This window comes from Stenella coeruleoalba (assembly GCF_951394435.1).
Source record: "Stenella coeruleoalba genome assembly, chromosome: 3".
In the NCBI taxonomy this organism is placed as follows: domain Eukaryota; kingdom Metazoa; phylum Chordata; class Mammalia; order Artiodactyla; family Delphinidae; genus Stenella; species Stenella coeruleoalba.
This window is the reverse complement of record NC_137148.1, coordinates 8,957,099-8,973,513: the sequence shown is the minus strand read 5'-3', so window position 1 is coordinate 8,973,513 and position 16,415 is coordinate 8,957,099. Positions and strand designations below refer to the sequence as shown.

The 16,415-nt window shown below is 50.6% G+C and overlaps 1 protein-coding gene across 1 annotated transcript in view; it reads right to left on the bottom strand.

The window, feature by feature from the left end:
- Positions 1-15,540, bottom strand: part of ANKRD33B (ankyrin repeat domain 33B) — a 92,973-nt gene extending 77,433 nt beyond the window's left edge. The window contains exon 1 of the mRNA XM_079916989.1: positions 15,007-15,540. Coding sequence (XP_079773115.1) covers positions 15,007-15,360 — 354 coding nt within the window. The 5' untranslated portion in view covers positions 15,361-15,540. The remainder of the gene's footprint in view (positions 1-15,006) is intronic.
- Between the last annotated feature and the right edge of the window lie 875 nt (positions 15,541-16,415).

Below are 16,415 nucleotides of genomic sequence, written 5' to 3'. Positions count from 1 at the left end.
AAATGTCCATGCTATCCAAAGAGGTATACAGATTCAACACAATCCCTATCAAAATTCTAATGGCATTTTTCACAGACATAGGGAAAAGAATCCTAAAATCCATATGGAACCACAAAAGACCCCAACTAGCCAAAGCAATCTTGAGAAAGAAGAACAAAGTTGAAAGCATCACATTTCCTGATTTCAAATTATATCACAAAGCTATAGTAATCAAAACAGTATAGTATTGGCACATGGATCAACAGAACAGAAGAGAGAGCCCAGAAATAAACCCAACCATGTATGGTCAACTAATTTTAGACAAAGACGTCAAGAATACACAATGGAAAAGGATAATCTCTTCAGTAAATGGTATTGGAAAAACTGTATCCATTTGCAAAAGAATGAAATTGGACCCTTATCTTAAACCAACCACAAAAATCAACTCAAAATGATTAATGGCTTAAATGTAAGACCCAAAACTATCTGTTTAAGTATTTTCAAATCAAGGTTATATAACTGGCAGCAAGACACAGTAGCCCAATTTTATCCAATAAGCAGATACAAATCACCTACTATGTGCAGCAAACTCTGTTTGACTGAAGAGAACACAAGCTGAATGAATGACGCTGAGGACTTTCCCTCATGGAGCTCATCAAGCTCAGAGACAGCAATTATCAACAAATAGTTATAAAACAAAGCAGAAAGAAAGGAGTTTCATAAACAAATTGCAAATTGTGATGAGATTCCAAAGTCAGAAAGAAACCACCCAGCAAGGGGCACGGGAGTTCACGGGGAAGGTGACACTGCCTTGCAGTAGAGAGAAGGGAACGATGTGTGTCCCAGGGAGAATAAGGATCTACCATGGCTGTGGGGACAGAAAGTCACCCACTTCTGTGACACAAAAGGAAACCGTGGAAAATCAGACAGGCATTTGAAACACTATTGTCAGGGGCCTTCAAGGAAAGGCTTCTGAAGATGATGCTGTTGTAACACGAGCCACACAAATGAAAATAAATCCAGTAGTCACACAACAGACTGGAAAGTGGTGAGATGCAGTGGGGAGACCGGAGAGGAGGTACCACATCTGTTAAAGTGAGATGTCTCAAAGCCTCAAGCTAGAGAGGTGGTGAGACTCCAGTGAAAAGTGGGGACAATCATTGGAGACTGTGCAGTGCTTAGAACATGACTGGAAATGGGAGCTGAGCGAGGCTGGGTCACCTCCAGGGTTGCAAATATGAGCAGTCAGCAGCATGGGGCAATCAGAGTCAGCTACGTAATTTGTAGCCTCAGTGCCAAGTGAAAACAAGGGACCCCAGGTTCAAAGTCATTAAGAATGTCAAGACGGCAACAGCAGAGCAGCACACCAAACACAGGCCCTCTCACACACAGAGCGCTGGAGCTGCACAGGTTACATCCCCACAAAGTCTTGGCAACAGAAATGGTGCCCAAAAGTTGGGGCTGGGGCGTTGGGATGACTTCACAGAAAAGTACAAGATGCTGGGAGGTTGGCGGGAGAAACCCTGCAGTTGATCTTGAAGGCAAGTGTGACTCTTAGGAGAGCAGTCGAGGGCTGAGAGCTGGCATCAGCTGTACAAGCCCGGGGGGCTCTGACAAGCAAGTGAGATTCCCAAGAAATACGCGAGTCAGCGTTCTGCAGAGACAGAACCAACAGGGGATACAGACACTTAAGGAACTGGCTCACACGATGGTGGGGTTGGCAGGCTGGAAACTCAGGCAGGAGCTGGTGCCGCTGTCTGGAGGCAGAATTCCTTCTTCCCAAGAAACCTGCTTTTGCTCTTAAGGCCTTCAACTGATTGGATGAGGCCCACCCAGACTGTCCGTGGTCATCTTGAGTTCAAGTCAACTGATTGTGGCTGTTAACCACATGCACAGAATACTTTCATGGCACTAGTCTGGTTGAATAACCAGGTGTTATAGCTTAACCAAGCTGACATTTAAAAATAGCCACCACAGGGAGTAAAGGGAGAAGCGGGTTAAGAGAGCCTCAGGGCAAAGAAGTGGCAACCAGAAGGCCCAGGGGAAACCGGAAGTGGGCAATGTGTGGGAGACCTATGGAGTCCCAGGAAGTGGCTTCTGGAGGCGTGATCCCAGCTGCAGGGAATGGATGCTTTCGCCCCCAGTCAGGCCACGGTCAAGATCATGCAGACAACAGTGCCCAAAATGTTGGCGGGGAGGGGAGGCAGGCAGCCCTGCCACGGCCATGAGCAGGTCCAAGGGGTGGGTTGGGAGGGAAGAAATCAGAGCTCAAGAGGGTGAGGCCGGGACCCAGGAAGGGACGCTTTCACAACCCCCAACAATGAAGCGGAAGACTGAGCTGCAGCAGCCAGAGAAGGTGCCGGAACAGAGCGAGCTGGGGCAGGAGAGCCCCCCAGCCCCCGGGTCAAGGCTGGGCACCGGGCAGGCACCCGCCAGCCCCGCACACCCTTGGCCTTGGGAAGCAGAGAACTTCAGGAGCCTGCAGGCAAGTGAGTCTTGGGCTTGTTTGGAGTTTGTGCGTGTGTGTTCTTTTTTATGACAGAAGAGATCCAAAGATGTAAGAAGGGAAAGAGATGGAAGAGGCCGTGAGAGGCGGCGGTGGACAGTGGCCGGGTCAGGGGCAAGTGGGGACCAAACCCACTGAGGGAGGGGTTTGCACTCAGAGGGGCAGGGACAGCGGTGACAGTCCATCCGCGGCCTTCACTGGGCACCTCCCACGTCCCCTGCCCCGAAAACCCAGACAAGGGCAAAGCCAGGCTGGCCCTCCATCCTCTCTTCAAAATATTTAGACAGCCAGGCCGTGCCCAGGTGGAGAGAGAGCCTCCTAGGCAGAGCTGGCAGAAACATTAAACAGAAGATGGAAATGCAGTCGAGCAGTGGTACCCAAAGTGCGCATCAGAATCCCCTGGGAGGTTGTTGAACAGAGTGCCGATCTGTTCAACAGAGTTCCCGAGTCACGAGGCCCCAGGTGCCACTGACACTGCTGAACGGAGGCCACACTTTGAGGACCTCAGCGGCAGGTCAGCAAGCCCAAGTAGAGGTGAACAAAAGGACAGCTAGGCCCAAGGCTCACTGGGAAACGGTTCAAGTTTGGGGCTTTGCATACTTTGTAAAAAACGTAATTTTTTATCATACACCATAATTTATAGGAAACTCACAGTTAAGACCCTGAAGGCAGAACCCACACACGTCACCCCGTCTGGCAGGCACCTCTTGTGGTGAAGTGCGTTGTATTCCTTTGCTGAGAAAACTGTCAAGATATGTTGGCATATAGTTCATCTTTCATAAAAACCCTTTTATAAGTAATGTAAACAAAGAAAGGAGCTAGCGGTTGCTTAGGGCTGGAGGGAATGGGGAATAGAGGAGTGACAGCCGAAGGGTACAAGTTTTCTTTCTGAGGTGATGAAAATGTCCTAAAATGGACTGCAGTGATGCCTGCCCGTATCTGTGAATATACTAAAAAAATCACTTAATTGTACGGTCTTAAATGGTGAATTGTATAGTATGTGAATTATATATCAATACTGCTTTTTAAAAAACAATCCATTTTCTTCACTTTCCTTTTTAGATTATTTCCTTTTATTTGGCATTTTGGGGATTTCCCATCACTTAGAACTTCAAAGGCTCTGTTTTCTTTGAGAATCTTTTTTTTTTTTTCTATTTCTAAGCATCTTGTGACTACTTAATTTTCAATGATTTCATTTTATTCATCTGAACTTTTGTTTTAAATCACAGAATAGCAGGATTCCCTATTTTTAGATACGGCTATTCTCTTTATGTAAACCCATCCAATTTTCCACATAGGGACTCTGTAATTTTCTGAATGGAAGTCATACACATAGCAAATTTTGAAAAATTATGTACCTCTTCTGCAAGTGGAAAGACACTTTAAATGCTTTTTTTTTTTTTTTTTACTGATTCCTTCAGTAATTGATGTGTTTTGCTCTTGACTGAATGTTTGTGTCCCCCCAAAATTCATATGCTGAAATCCTAACCCCCAGGTGTGATGGTCCTAGGAGATGGGGCCTTTGGGAGGTGATTAGGTCATGAGGGTGGATGACTGTCCCTACAGAGACCCCACAGACCTCCTTCCCCTGCTCTGTCCGGTGAGGACACAGAGAGAAGACAGCCGTCTACAAACCAGGAATCGGACCCTCACCAGACACCGAATCCGCAGGGCCCTGATCTTTGACTTCGGCCTCCAGAACTGTGAGAAATCAATGTTTGATTTTCATAAGCCCCCTGGTCTGTGGTATTCTGTCACAGCAGCCCAAATGGACTCAAACCTGTTTTAATACTCAACATTCAGGAATACCCACTTCTTTGAAAAACAAGTCTTTTGCTTCTTACTTTGACTTTTTCTAAAGTATGCACGCGATTGATAAGGAAAGACAGACTCCACGCGTTTGCTAAAACACTTAGGCTGAAACCAAGCCATTTGCAGGTGGACAGATGGAACGTGCCAGGTGCAAACAGAATGTTGAGGAGTTTTCAGTTATTTTCAAAGGCCCCTCAACCAAATTAACCTTAGGTTATTTAAAAAAACAAGGTAACAGTATCTTAAGTATTCTTGGACCCAATAGTATTATTAGCAGAATCACTGTAACTCACTGCCTTTCACAAACGACATGAGTTAACTCCATACACTTGTACCTCACTCTAAACAAACCCAAAGGATTTCGATATGTTTACACCGAACAACATTTTTAAATAATTATTTCTATTAAAAACAAATTCACCAGAGATTCCCTGGTGCATTTTAAGTAGCTGAATTTCTTAGAAAAATGTATTTATTCTACTTTTCATGTATGGCAGTGGAGACTTCACCCCGCTCCAGGCCCTCCCGCCATGGGCCCTCCCGATCAAGGGCTCTGCTGTCTCCCAAAAGCCTCCCAAGATAATGTCTCCCTTGGGAGACAGCTCTGTCCTGTAATCAAAGAGCCCAGTCTAAGCGACTGCATTTAGGCAAAAGCTTCCCTCCCAGTGGGTGTGCCCCAGACACCATAACTTAATGCAGCACCTTTCCTCCAAAGTAGGGTTTCCAGATTCCGCTAAAGGAGGAATTCTGCATTCAGTGGGCCTTTCAGCTTCTCTGAGGTGACACTGTGTGTGGCCCCAACACGGGAGTGGCTTTCCTAGGTAGGGTGACCAACCACCCCAGCTGGCCAGGGGCACAGGGGTTTCCCAGGATGTGGGACTTTCTGTGCCAACATGAGAAAATCCTGGGCAGACCAGAGCAAGTTGATCCCTCTGTAGGGCCAGTGGATGCCTCCCACCATATGGGGACCCATAGCAGCTGCTTGTTCATGGCAGGACATCACAGCACATGGAGGTTGAGCCTGGGGACCTCAAAAGAGGAGGAACGTGTAGGTGACGAGACACACCTGAGTCACTCTTCCCCTGCTCCGCAGTGTCTCCTGTGTCCCTTTTCACTGCGGATGAACTGGCTCCCAAAGCACTGGGTCATCTGAAGCACGACGGTCAGCAGGGAGAAGCGTCGTCAGGTGACACGAGGACTGCGCACCCCCAGCTGGCCATCAGGCCATCCCGGCGCCGCTGTACATGGAATTCATTTCCTAGAAACCCACCCATTTCCTATGACCAAGGAAAGAAGGCCTGACTCACAGCTCCACAAAACCTTCCCGGCAGCTGTGTCACCACTGCTATTTTTAGCGCACGACTACTGTGTTTTCCAAATACAAGAGCTGGAAGGTCTAGAAGGCAGCGATGCAGCCTGGCCCTCCTGATCGGAGTGGGCAGGGCCAGCCCCTTGGGGATGGCTGTCTTGACAAAGTGGAGGAGAAGCAGAAATGGAAGGAAACTTTGGGGACCCATAGCAGCTGCTTGTTCACTGCAGGACATCACGACGGAATCAGGCCCTGAAAGTCCCGGGATGCACGAGGGCTCCCATCCGGAGCTCTGCCCTAACTTGAACTCACGGGAAATGCTGAAGAAAGGACAAGGGCTCGTGACGGTCCCTGGCACAATGGTTATCTCTGCCCTGCTTGGGGCGCTCTGCTTCCTCGTTGGTCATCAGTCTGGAGCCCGCTCATTCGCCTCCAAGCCTCTGCCTCCCCCCACCCGCAACCACAGGTGCTCCCCAGATGTGCCCAGATGTGGCCCCAGCCCCTGCCCTGCCCCTCCGCCCGCTCCCGCCCTGCTTCACCTGCGCCCATGGCTCCAGTTGCCACTTTCCTTGCGGTATGAACACGTAACAGGAGATTGACCCTCTTAACTAATGTTTACATTTACAAAAGGGTCCTTACCAAGTGGACACACCATTTTCTCAACCACTCCTCTTTGGTTAGAGGTTTCACGTGCTCCCATCTCTTCCCTTGGCTGAAATTGAAACAGCAGGACTGGACACCCATCTTGAGGTTAACTCACCCATAGAAACAACAGCCGCACTCACTAGGCGTCTATGACGTGGTACCCACTGTACGTGTAAGTCACTTTTTCAGGCCCTAGAACCTCTGTGAGGTGTTGTTAGTCTCATAAAAAGCATCCCCGTTTTCTAGACGGGAATCTAGGGGAAACTGAGGATGGAAAGATCATGTGACTTGTCCAGGGTCATGTGACCAACCTAAGCCTGCTATCTTTGGCCACCACACTTGTTTTCTACTCTCAGAATAAAGTCCTAGAGCTCTTCCAACAAGCGCACATACCAATCACCAAGACCAGCTTAAAGTGAGTGTCGGTTCTGGTTCTGTATGTCTAGGGAGGGCCTGGGATCCTGCATTTGGGAAAAACGCCCAGAGGAAGCCATGCTGCTAACTCGTTTTACCACACTCGAGTAGCAGCAGTTCAAACACCCAATACTCCCAGTCGGTCCCACTTCCCCCGTACTAACCAGCTCTGATCCTGCTTCAGTTTCCAAAATCCAGTCTATTCATGCGATAGGGCTGCAGATTAAAGGTAATGCATGCCTTCCTTCATTTTTACTAAACTTTTGATTTTGAAATAGTGATAGACTGGCAGGAAGTTGTCCCCTTGGGCGTTCTTCCCCAATACCAACATCTTGCATAACTACAGTACAAGAACACAATCTAGAAGCAGGCCTGTCCCAGTTAGAGTACCACCCACTCCTCTCCCCAAAGCTCTAACCTCAGCAACCTCTAATCTGTTCTCCATCCCTCCAACTGCATTACTTTGCGAAGGTTACATAAACGGAACCGTACAGCATATAATCCTTAGAGATGGACTCTTTTTCACTCAGCCTAATTTCTCCATCTTCCTTTATTTTTAAACTGACTTCACGTGTCTTCCTTTATTCCGGAAAATGTGCTACTGTGAATTTAACACCCTTTACTGGGCAGGCACTGCCCCTGAGCAGGGCTCGTGCCTCTTCGGCAGCCTCATCTCCACACCCCCTCCACTGGATGTCCCTCACCAGGGGCGGCCTCGAACCCAACAGTCAGTTAAGTTTCAGAAACAGAAGCCAGAGGGAAATGCTTGGTTCTCCGCCGTATCACATGCCTACCTTGGACGTGAACTTCCTTGGAGCTGACGTAGATGTGCCTTTGTAAGCATACATTGCTTTTCCATTACTTTGAAACTGCTCTCAAATCCCACCACTCTAATCCAATTTTGCCACCAAGCCAACTGTCGCTCGGGATTTCACGTCTACCCGAATTTCTGTGTCTCTGACTTAGAAGAAATAAATAAGTAAATGCCACCTTCAACTGTCTTTCAAATTCAGGAACACCATTAAAAACAGTCTCTATTCTTTTTGTACACACACACTGAGTGACATCCAGGATTCTTAACAACCTACTTCATCATAAAATCCGACCTCATAAGAACACACACACACACACACACACACACACACACACACAGAGCCATATATACACCTTCATTCGACCAGCTGTCTAAAAGAATTACTTCCCAACCATCTGGAGTGAAGCTTATTTCCTTTGTTCACATATTTTAACAACTTCTCTACATCCTTCTTATTTCCTTTAATTAAAGGGAATTACATATTGTTTTACATATGGAACTGTTTTGAGTTAATCTGGAGAAATCATAAAATGTCACATAGTTATGATTTAGAATTACTGGCCCAATAGGCTGTAAAGGCAGTCTCAAGAAATTTCAAAATATCATGCAGACCATAGTCTCTGAATCAGGTTTTAAAAATTATTTTAGGGACTTCCCTGGTGGCACAGTGGTTAAGAATCTGCGGGCCATTGCAGGAGACACGGGTTCGATCCCTGGTCCAGGAAGATCCCACATGCCACAGAGCAACTAAGCCCGTGCGCCACAGCTACTGAGCCTGCGCTCTAGGGCCCAAGAGCCAAAACTACTGAGCCCACGCGCCACAACTACTGAAGCCGGCGCGCCTAGAGCCCGTGCTCCGCAACAAGAGATGCCACCACGATGAGAAGCCCGCGCACCACAACAAAGAGTGGCCCCCGCTCGCCGCAACTAGAGAAAGCCCACGTGCAGCAACGAAGACCCAACGCAGCCAAAATAAATAAATAAATATTTTAATAAAGCTTAACAATATGTATTTTAAAAATTTAAACACCATTCTAAATAACTTCTAGGTCAGAAAAAGAGGAAATCATAACGTAAATGAGAATACAACAATAATAAAATATTACATATCAAAACTTGTGGGGAAAAAAAATGAAAGTGATACTTTGAAAGTTACATGTAGAACAAACCTGAAGGAAGGAATAAAAAGAAAAGCAGAAATTGATGAAATAGTGAGGAAGGAAACAGGTCCAGAACAAAAGTTGATTCTCTGAAAAGACTAATAAAATATTTTTGACAATATGTCACAAAAGATAAACAGCATAAATTCAAAAATGTAGAAAAACAGGATATAATAATGTTATAGCAGAGATTAAAAAGAGAACTCTGTAAAAACTTCATGCTATTAACCTTTAAAACTCAGGGGGAAAAAAAATGGAACAGTTTCCTAGAAAAATAGAGGTTACCATAGTGGATTCAGGAAGAAAGAGAAAATTTGAACAATCCTATAACCATTAGTTACTGACCTAAAGGTCTGATCGGAGGAATTGAACTTACAATTAGCTAAATAACATTTAAAGCTTTTCCTAAACTGTAGCCATATCTACTAGAAGTTGTCATTCAAAATAGCTTTGAATAATAGCTCACATATTATATTGATATGAATGTTAGATGAATAAATGAGGTTCCAAAAGGGTCCCTAAGCTCTCTTATTGTTTTAGATTTTTATAACACCTGCCTTAGTCTCCTTTACAAGCATAGGGTGGAAAAGAAATCAAATGTTCAAAATCACCCAAACCACCTCACAGAATTTCTAGGTAGCCCATTCCTCATGGGCAGCCAGGAGGCAAAGGTGGGAAGCTCAGAAGCCCCTTGGAGAGGCCCACGGGGGGTCAAAAGAAGGATCATGAATAGCTTCCGGGTCATTCTAGAACCCAGCTCCCCGATACATCTAGCTGTCCTCTTCTCTGAGCCCCACTTTCTTCTACTACAAAATGATGGGGACCACTAGCCTCTAAAATCCATTCCAGCTTCAAAACCCCCTGACAATTGTCCTCCTAGGTTTCTGAAACCTTCATACACACACACACACCCCAAAAGCGGCATTAAATCCTATAATCCTTTCCATCAAAATTAAAACCGGCCTTCAGGGGCTGACGCTTATTGATGCTGAATGATTAGGACATGGGAGGGTCTTGATATCCTCTTCTTGGGCACCTATCTGAAATGTTTTTCAATAAAAATAAATTTTAGGTGAACAGAAATGCTTAGGGTTAGTGAACAGCATTCATTACAAACAAAAGCAAATTCACACTTAGAGGGTAAATCTGGGCTTGGCTTTGTAACTTCTTTCAGCAGAATTGACGCTGAACCTTATTTGCTCTGCTTGCTTCCTGGGAGCCCTGCCATGGAGAACAAACCTGGGCCAGCCTGCTGGAGGACAAGAAATCACATGGAGCAGAGACCAGCCACCCCAGCCAAGACCTTCCCAGTCCTGCCATCTGCAGCCAACCCCAGCTAAAAGCAAATCCAGCTGAGACTGGCTGAGCTGGGCCACCCTTAGCAAAATGTGACTGGTGTATACACCCATGAGGTTTCACGGTTCTTTGTTATGCAGCATTGCTGTGGCCATAGATAACTGATACACTTACACGAAGAACACGTGGGACGATATATGATACTACAGTGATGGATAAGCATCATCACGCATTTGTCCAAACCCACAGAATGTCCAACACTAAAGGTGAACCCTAACGTAAACTGTGGACTTGGGCTGATTAGGATGTGTCAGTGTAGGTTCAGCAGTTATAACAAATGCACCACTCTGATGGGGGTGCTGACAATGGGGGCACGGGGCAGAATGTGCCTGGGGGGCTGGGTAGGGGGTATATGGGAAATCTCTGTGCCCTCCCCTCAATTTTGCTGTGAACTTAAAACTGCTCTTTAAAAAACTGTGTCCTTTTTTTAAAAAAAAAATGAAAAAAACAAACAAATGAGCCTCTCAACTGCTTCTGGGCCCAGAGCGGCCATCTTGGTCAGTGGAGAAAGGAAGAGGCCAACACCTGTCAGCCTGCCCGTCCCAAGCCCAGGCTTTCCCAGGCTCACTCCAGCTTCCCTGGTCTGGCCCCCTGGGCTCCCAGTCTAATCTGCTTATTCTCCCTTCTCACCCACCTTCCCACACTTCAGAACGTGCAGCTAACACACTAACATACTGATACATCCCTAAACGGCAAAGCCAGGCTCCTTCTCTGCTGGATGACCCTCGACAGACGTATGGAGGCCTGAGGCCAGAATTCACTTTCAGCACCAACTAGCCAGTTCTAAGCGCATGCAAGCCCATGAATACTGAGGCCTGGTAAATGCAGAAGGGGGTGTGAGTTCACACTTGATTCTCATTTTAGGGAAAGGTGATTCCAAAGTTTATAAATCTTACTATGGCATTCAAAAAACCAACAAAAACAGAAACAAAACATTTCTCACGTATATGTCAAGTTAAAGGTCCCAGTCACTGCTACAAATCTATGAAACATTTAAGCCCCCCAGGAGCAAAGGGAGACACCCCCATACTGGGTCTGCAGCGTGGGCCTTCCTGAGCCATAGAGCAAATGGCTGGAGAGGCCTTCGAAAAACTTCAGCAAGAGGCCCTGGAATTTAAACATGCATGAGAAGAATTATATCAAGAAAGGAGTGGGAATTCCCTGGCGGTCCAGTGGTTAGGACTCCACGCTTCCACTGCCGGGGGCCAGGGTTCAATGCCTGGTCGAGAAACTAAAATCCTGCAAGCCGCGGGGCATGGCCAAAAATCAATAAATAAAAATAAATAAAAAATTAAAAAGAAAAGAAAGGAGTACAATATTTTAAATTTAGCATAATTGGGCCTAATTTGGTACAAGAGCAGCTGTCTGACATTCAAACTGCCATTCTGTAACAGTGAACACAGCACAGACACTTCCTTTGGTTTCAGTACTGTCTGCAGAGCTGTCAGGGCTGTAAGGCTGAACCTTGAGAGAGAAGTGAAGAATTAAGAAGTGTGGTAGCTTCCATTGCCCCAGTGTCAGTGGGAACAAAACACGCATAAATGTACAAGACAGCAGAGCACACTTTGAATACTGCTGAAGAACTGTTTGACAGATATTTACAGGTTGCATATTCAATTACGCCATCCTTTTAGAGCAATAAATATTTTAGAAGACTGTGTTGAGCCACACCCGAAATTCTACAAACCTCAGGAGCCAGGAAAGAACACACCTTAAAACAAACATGATCCTTAGTTACTCCAACCAAATGAAACCTCTGTCAGCTCAGGAAAACTCTCTTCTTAACTGACCAGAGATCAACAGCTCAACAAAAACACCCCCCCCAAAAAAAACATTTAGAGACATTTTTCTTCTGCGAAGCTGCTGCCGGCAGCACCTGTAATTCTATAGTTAATGCAATTACCTCTCTCCTCCAGCAAAAGCTCTTGGGTTCTCTGTAAGCTTTTTTACTGCTACTAATCATAGACCAGTCCCAAAGGGCTCCTGCCTCAGGGCCTTTGCACATGCTGTGCCCTCTGTCTGGAGTGCTCTTCCCGAGTTATCTTCTCTACATCTTTACTTGAATGTCACATGTCCTCTCAGATGACCACCCTACCTACATACAATTTCAGCCCTTAGTTTCTGAACACCTGGACTGTCCTCCCCAGCTCCCAGTGCCACTGGCTTGGCTAGGCATGGGAGGAAAGGTCTCCCTGAGGAGATGCCCTTCAGACCAGAACCTGAAGGCAGTGAGTGAATGGCCATCTGGGGAGGCACACCACAGCCCCAAGGTCGGACCCTGGCACGCTGAAACCACATTGTGTCCCGATTTCCTGTTTCTTAGCCGGCTGTTCCAGGCCGGCCTCTCATCAGCTAGCCCCGGGAAGCCTCTCGGGCTTTAGCACCCGCATCATCCCGCACTGCAACCAACCACACGGCACTTGCCACCACCCCCTTCGTTCCATCTGTCTGGCTAGAATGTCTTCCCACCACCATCTCCAAAAGGCTCCCCTTGCTGGGCTTCCAGAATTGTCCTCAGCTCCCTGCTTCCAAGACATTTGCTCTGCATTATTATAGGGCCCCTCTCACATCCTGCCTTTGGCAATAAGCACTGAGTACTATTACTATCTAAGCACTGGGTACTATTACTCTGAGTTCTTCCTCCACTAAAAGGCAGAGACTGTTTGATTCACCTTGGAGTCTCCTGCAGCGCCAAACGGTGCTTTGTACACAGTAGGTCTGCAATAACCACTCATTTTCCCATTCACTACAGGGTCATGTTTTGGACCTTGAGACACTTTATTCTTTCAAAGTGTTTCAGAATAGACAGAGGCTGTTTGATAAGAGCATCAAGAAGCCACTGGGAAGAACAGAAGCTCTCGCCTCACGCCTTCAAAGCCAAGAACCCAGGACGCTCTCCTTCTGATCAGAAGATAAAAGAACCGGGGGTCTTGCTGTTGGTGGGCCGAGTGCCATTTCTCCATCCAGATTTGGTGGGGAGCAGAAAGGAGACTCAAAGCAGAAAAACAAAGGGAGGCTCTTTCATCAAGGGCAAAAGCAGAGAGAAAAAGAGCTTTGCCTGGCCGAAGGAAAAAAGGTAAAAAGCTGGAGGATGGCTCTTCCGAGCAAGGAGAAGGTAGGTGAGTGAAAAACAGGACAAGACAGTGAACACGGCCATGTCAGAGCGCTGTGTGTTAGGGCATCTCATGCTCACAACCCCGGGAGGTTGGATCTGCTGTCAGCCCTACATCACAACGGGTAAACTGAGGCAGAGGGGCGCTCGGAAGATGGAGCCAGCCTCCTCTGACTCTGCACTGAGGGAGGGGCTTTCAAAGTGGCCCAGAAACTCAGTCCGTCAGACCCAAGCCCCTTGGGGATGGTTTACGCTGTTCTCAGTGGTCTCCAATGCAGCTGTTTTCCAACTTTTATTTTTTGGCCCCAAAGGAAAAAACAAAGCCCAGCCCAGTGGAGCCTCAGAGTGGGGGCTGGGTGAGCCAGACCCACCCCTGCCCACTGGAGACCCCAGGCTGCCCGAAACCCGGGAGAGACCTACCCCACCCGTGTTCTTCCTGATGCTTACCGGGCCTCCTTTAAAGCAGCCCTGGGTACCTGCTTCAGCAAAGTGAGGTCTCACATAAGCATCTGTTTGTGAAAAGCCACCTTAGTAAAAGTGAAAGCAGAGCCTGCAGAAACAGCACCCACCGCCTGGCCACCAGAGGGAGGGCTGAGGTGCAGGCATTGCCGGGTGTCCCAGCGCCACCAGGGTGATCTGCCCACGGAGACCCCAGGTTAGCTCCCCCAGCCCTAGGGGCCTCAGGGCCGGCACCATCTGACACATCACACCAAGTGCAGAACCTTCCCCAGTTCAAATGCTGTGTCAAGTTAGACCATACGTGTAGCAGCAGAAAATGACCCTCCCCGGGGCTCCTGTCTGCCTAAGGGCTCCTGTCTGCCTAAACCGGGCCCAGACCACAGTCGGGGGCGAACCAGCCGGCCCCCTGAGATAAACCAAAGGCACAGGGTCCCACCAGTTCCCAAGGAAATGCACATCTTTCTTATCAGGCGTGGGCTCCCGAGCAAAAGCACTTTCCCTCCCGATCTGTGCCAGGCTGAGGCTGCGGATCCCCCGGGGGCCGGGGAATGTGACAATCAGGTGAGATCTCTGCCACTAGGCACACAGCACAGACCACGGGCACTTGGCCACCGTGGGCACCCTTTGGTTTTTCCCTCCAGCTGCTTTGGTGGGTTGTGTTGTGAGAGCCAGCTCCTCTCAAGCCAACTTTTTCTAAGTGTTTCTCATCGTCTCTGAGTCTCGCCCTGACTGATGCGTACCCCGTGCCTCTCCCCGCCTCCACGCCCGCCTGCCTTACCTGCTGGGCGCGCGCCCCTCCGCGGCCCTCCCCGGGGCCTGGCTCTCCGCGGTGACCGTGCAGACAGCCAAGTCGGACATCACGCTGGCAGGTCACCGCGTGGGTCACCAGGAGCGGCCGGGCGTGGGAGGGGGGAGGGGTACGGGTAAGCAGGGGGTCCCAGAGGAAACTCCGAACCTGGGGGGCAGGAACAAGCCGATCCGCGCTCGGGCGTGAAAGGGAAAGCGCGAGGGGCAGCGCAAGGGCCGAGGACTGGGGACAAGTGGGGCTCTGGGCAGAAGGGCTCTCCCCGGCAGGCGAGCAAGGATGACGGTCAGAGGGGACCGAGGGTAAAGGGAACCGGCGAGAGGCTTCCAACCCGGATCCCGGCGCGGGCCCCAGGCAGGAGTAAGAGGACTCCGGGGGCGGGAAACGAGAGGGGGCTGAGGTGAGCACGCCGGGACTAGCGTTGGCCCCCGCGGCGCTGTGACCTCAGGCAGATCAATCGTGCCGCCCCACCCCAGCCCGGGATGGGCAGGCCACCCAGGGCTCCACACGTGCCCCACGCCCAGAGAGCGAGGAAAAGGGTTCACCGCGGGTGCTGGACAGAGTCAGGATCCGGGTGGCGCAGGCAATAGGAGGTACGCGGAGGGCACCCGAAACCTGCGGGGACGCTCGCTTACCCGGCCGTTGCGGTCGGTCTCCTGCACCTCCTCGGCGCTGGGCCCCCGCCGCACCAGCGCCCTCAGCAGCCCCACATCGTTGGCGCAGGCGGCGCGCAGGAGGGTCGCCGCCTCCGGGACGGCCTCCGGGACGCTCTCCGCGCTCACGGAGCTGTACTCCTCCTCGCCTCCAAAAGGGTAGAAGGAGTCGTCCGAGGCGATGCTGCGGGTGTCGGGCAGACTCGAGAAGTCCTCGTACTCCTCGAAGTCAGCTGGGTCCTCCCCGGCCTGCGCGTCCCGGGGTGGGGACGGCGACTGCGGGGACACGCGGCGCGCCCCGCCGCCCTCCGGCCCGGGCCCGGCCAGCAGCACCATGCTGGCGGCCGGGGCGCGGGCCGGGGGCCGGGGAGCTGGCCAGGAGCCGGGGACGCGGGGCGCGCACCGAGGTCACCGCCTCTTGTCTCTGGCGGCCCCAGAAAAGCAATGCTCTGCGCGCCCCAGCTCGGCGGAAACGCGCGCCCGGCGGCTGCGCTCCAGGACTCCAGTCGCTGGAGGCTGAAGAAAGCCCCTAAGGGGTGGGCGGAGTCGCGGGGGCTTTCTGAGCGCGGCCGGTTGGCGGGGGGCGGGGGCGGGGCGGCCGCGCAGGAGGAGGCGCGCGCCCCGGGTCCCGAGCCCGCAGGCCCGATCCTGCCAAAAGTTAAGAGCGAAGCAGCGGCTCCTCGGCCCCGCGGGGACAGCGCACCCGACTGCTTTGCCGGGGAGCGGAGAAATGCACGCGCGGGAGAACCAGAAGCAATAACTACAGAACCCGAACGCCCTTGTGGCGGGCGGCCCCGCCTCTCCCCTCCGGCGGCCCCGGGGATGAGGGCGAAGGTAGGGGTAGGAGGACACCGCGGGCTGAGCGTGCCCTGGCGTCGGGAACGCCCAGATCCCCGAGGCTCGGAGCCGCCCAGGGCGTCAGGCCTCCGGGCTGGGGTGGGGGAAGTTTTTCAGCGTCCGAGGCTCGGAGCCCGTTTTTGCATCTTCCCAGGAGTCTGGGCTCCGGGGCCAACTTAACTCCCGGCTTCAGACCCGGGCATCCCCGGGGCCCACTGGGCACGGAGGACAAGTGGATGCGTGGGAGGTGGTGTCCACCCCGATGCCCCTCTGAACTGGGAGCTCCGTGCTGCCACGGGGTTGTCCCAACCCGGGGCGGGGCGTGGGGCGCGGGGGGAGGATTCGCGGAGTCCCCAGGTCACTCAGAACCCGGACCAGCTGTCGCTTTCAGGTTACTCCTAGAAGAGCGTCCCTGGGCAGGTGTCCAGGAGCCTCTGGGGGTAACATTTGGGTGGGAAAGGGCGGCTCCAGGCCAGAAGGGTTCCCTCCTCCTTCACCCCTGGCCAATGTCACCGTGCCCTGGATCTGCGGAGTCGAGACGGATTAACTGCGTG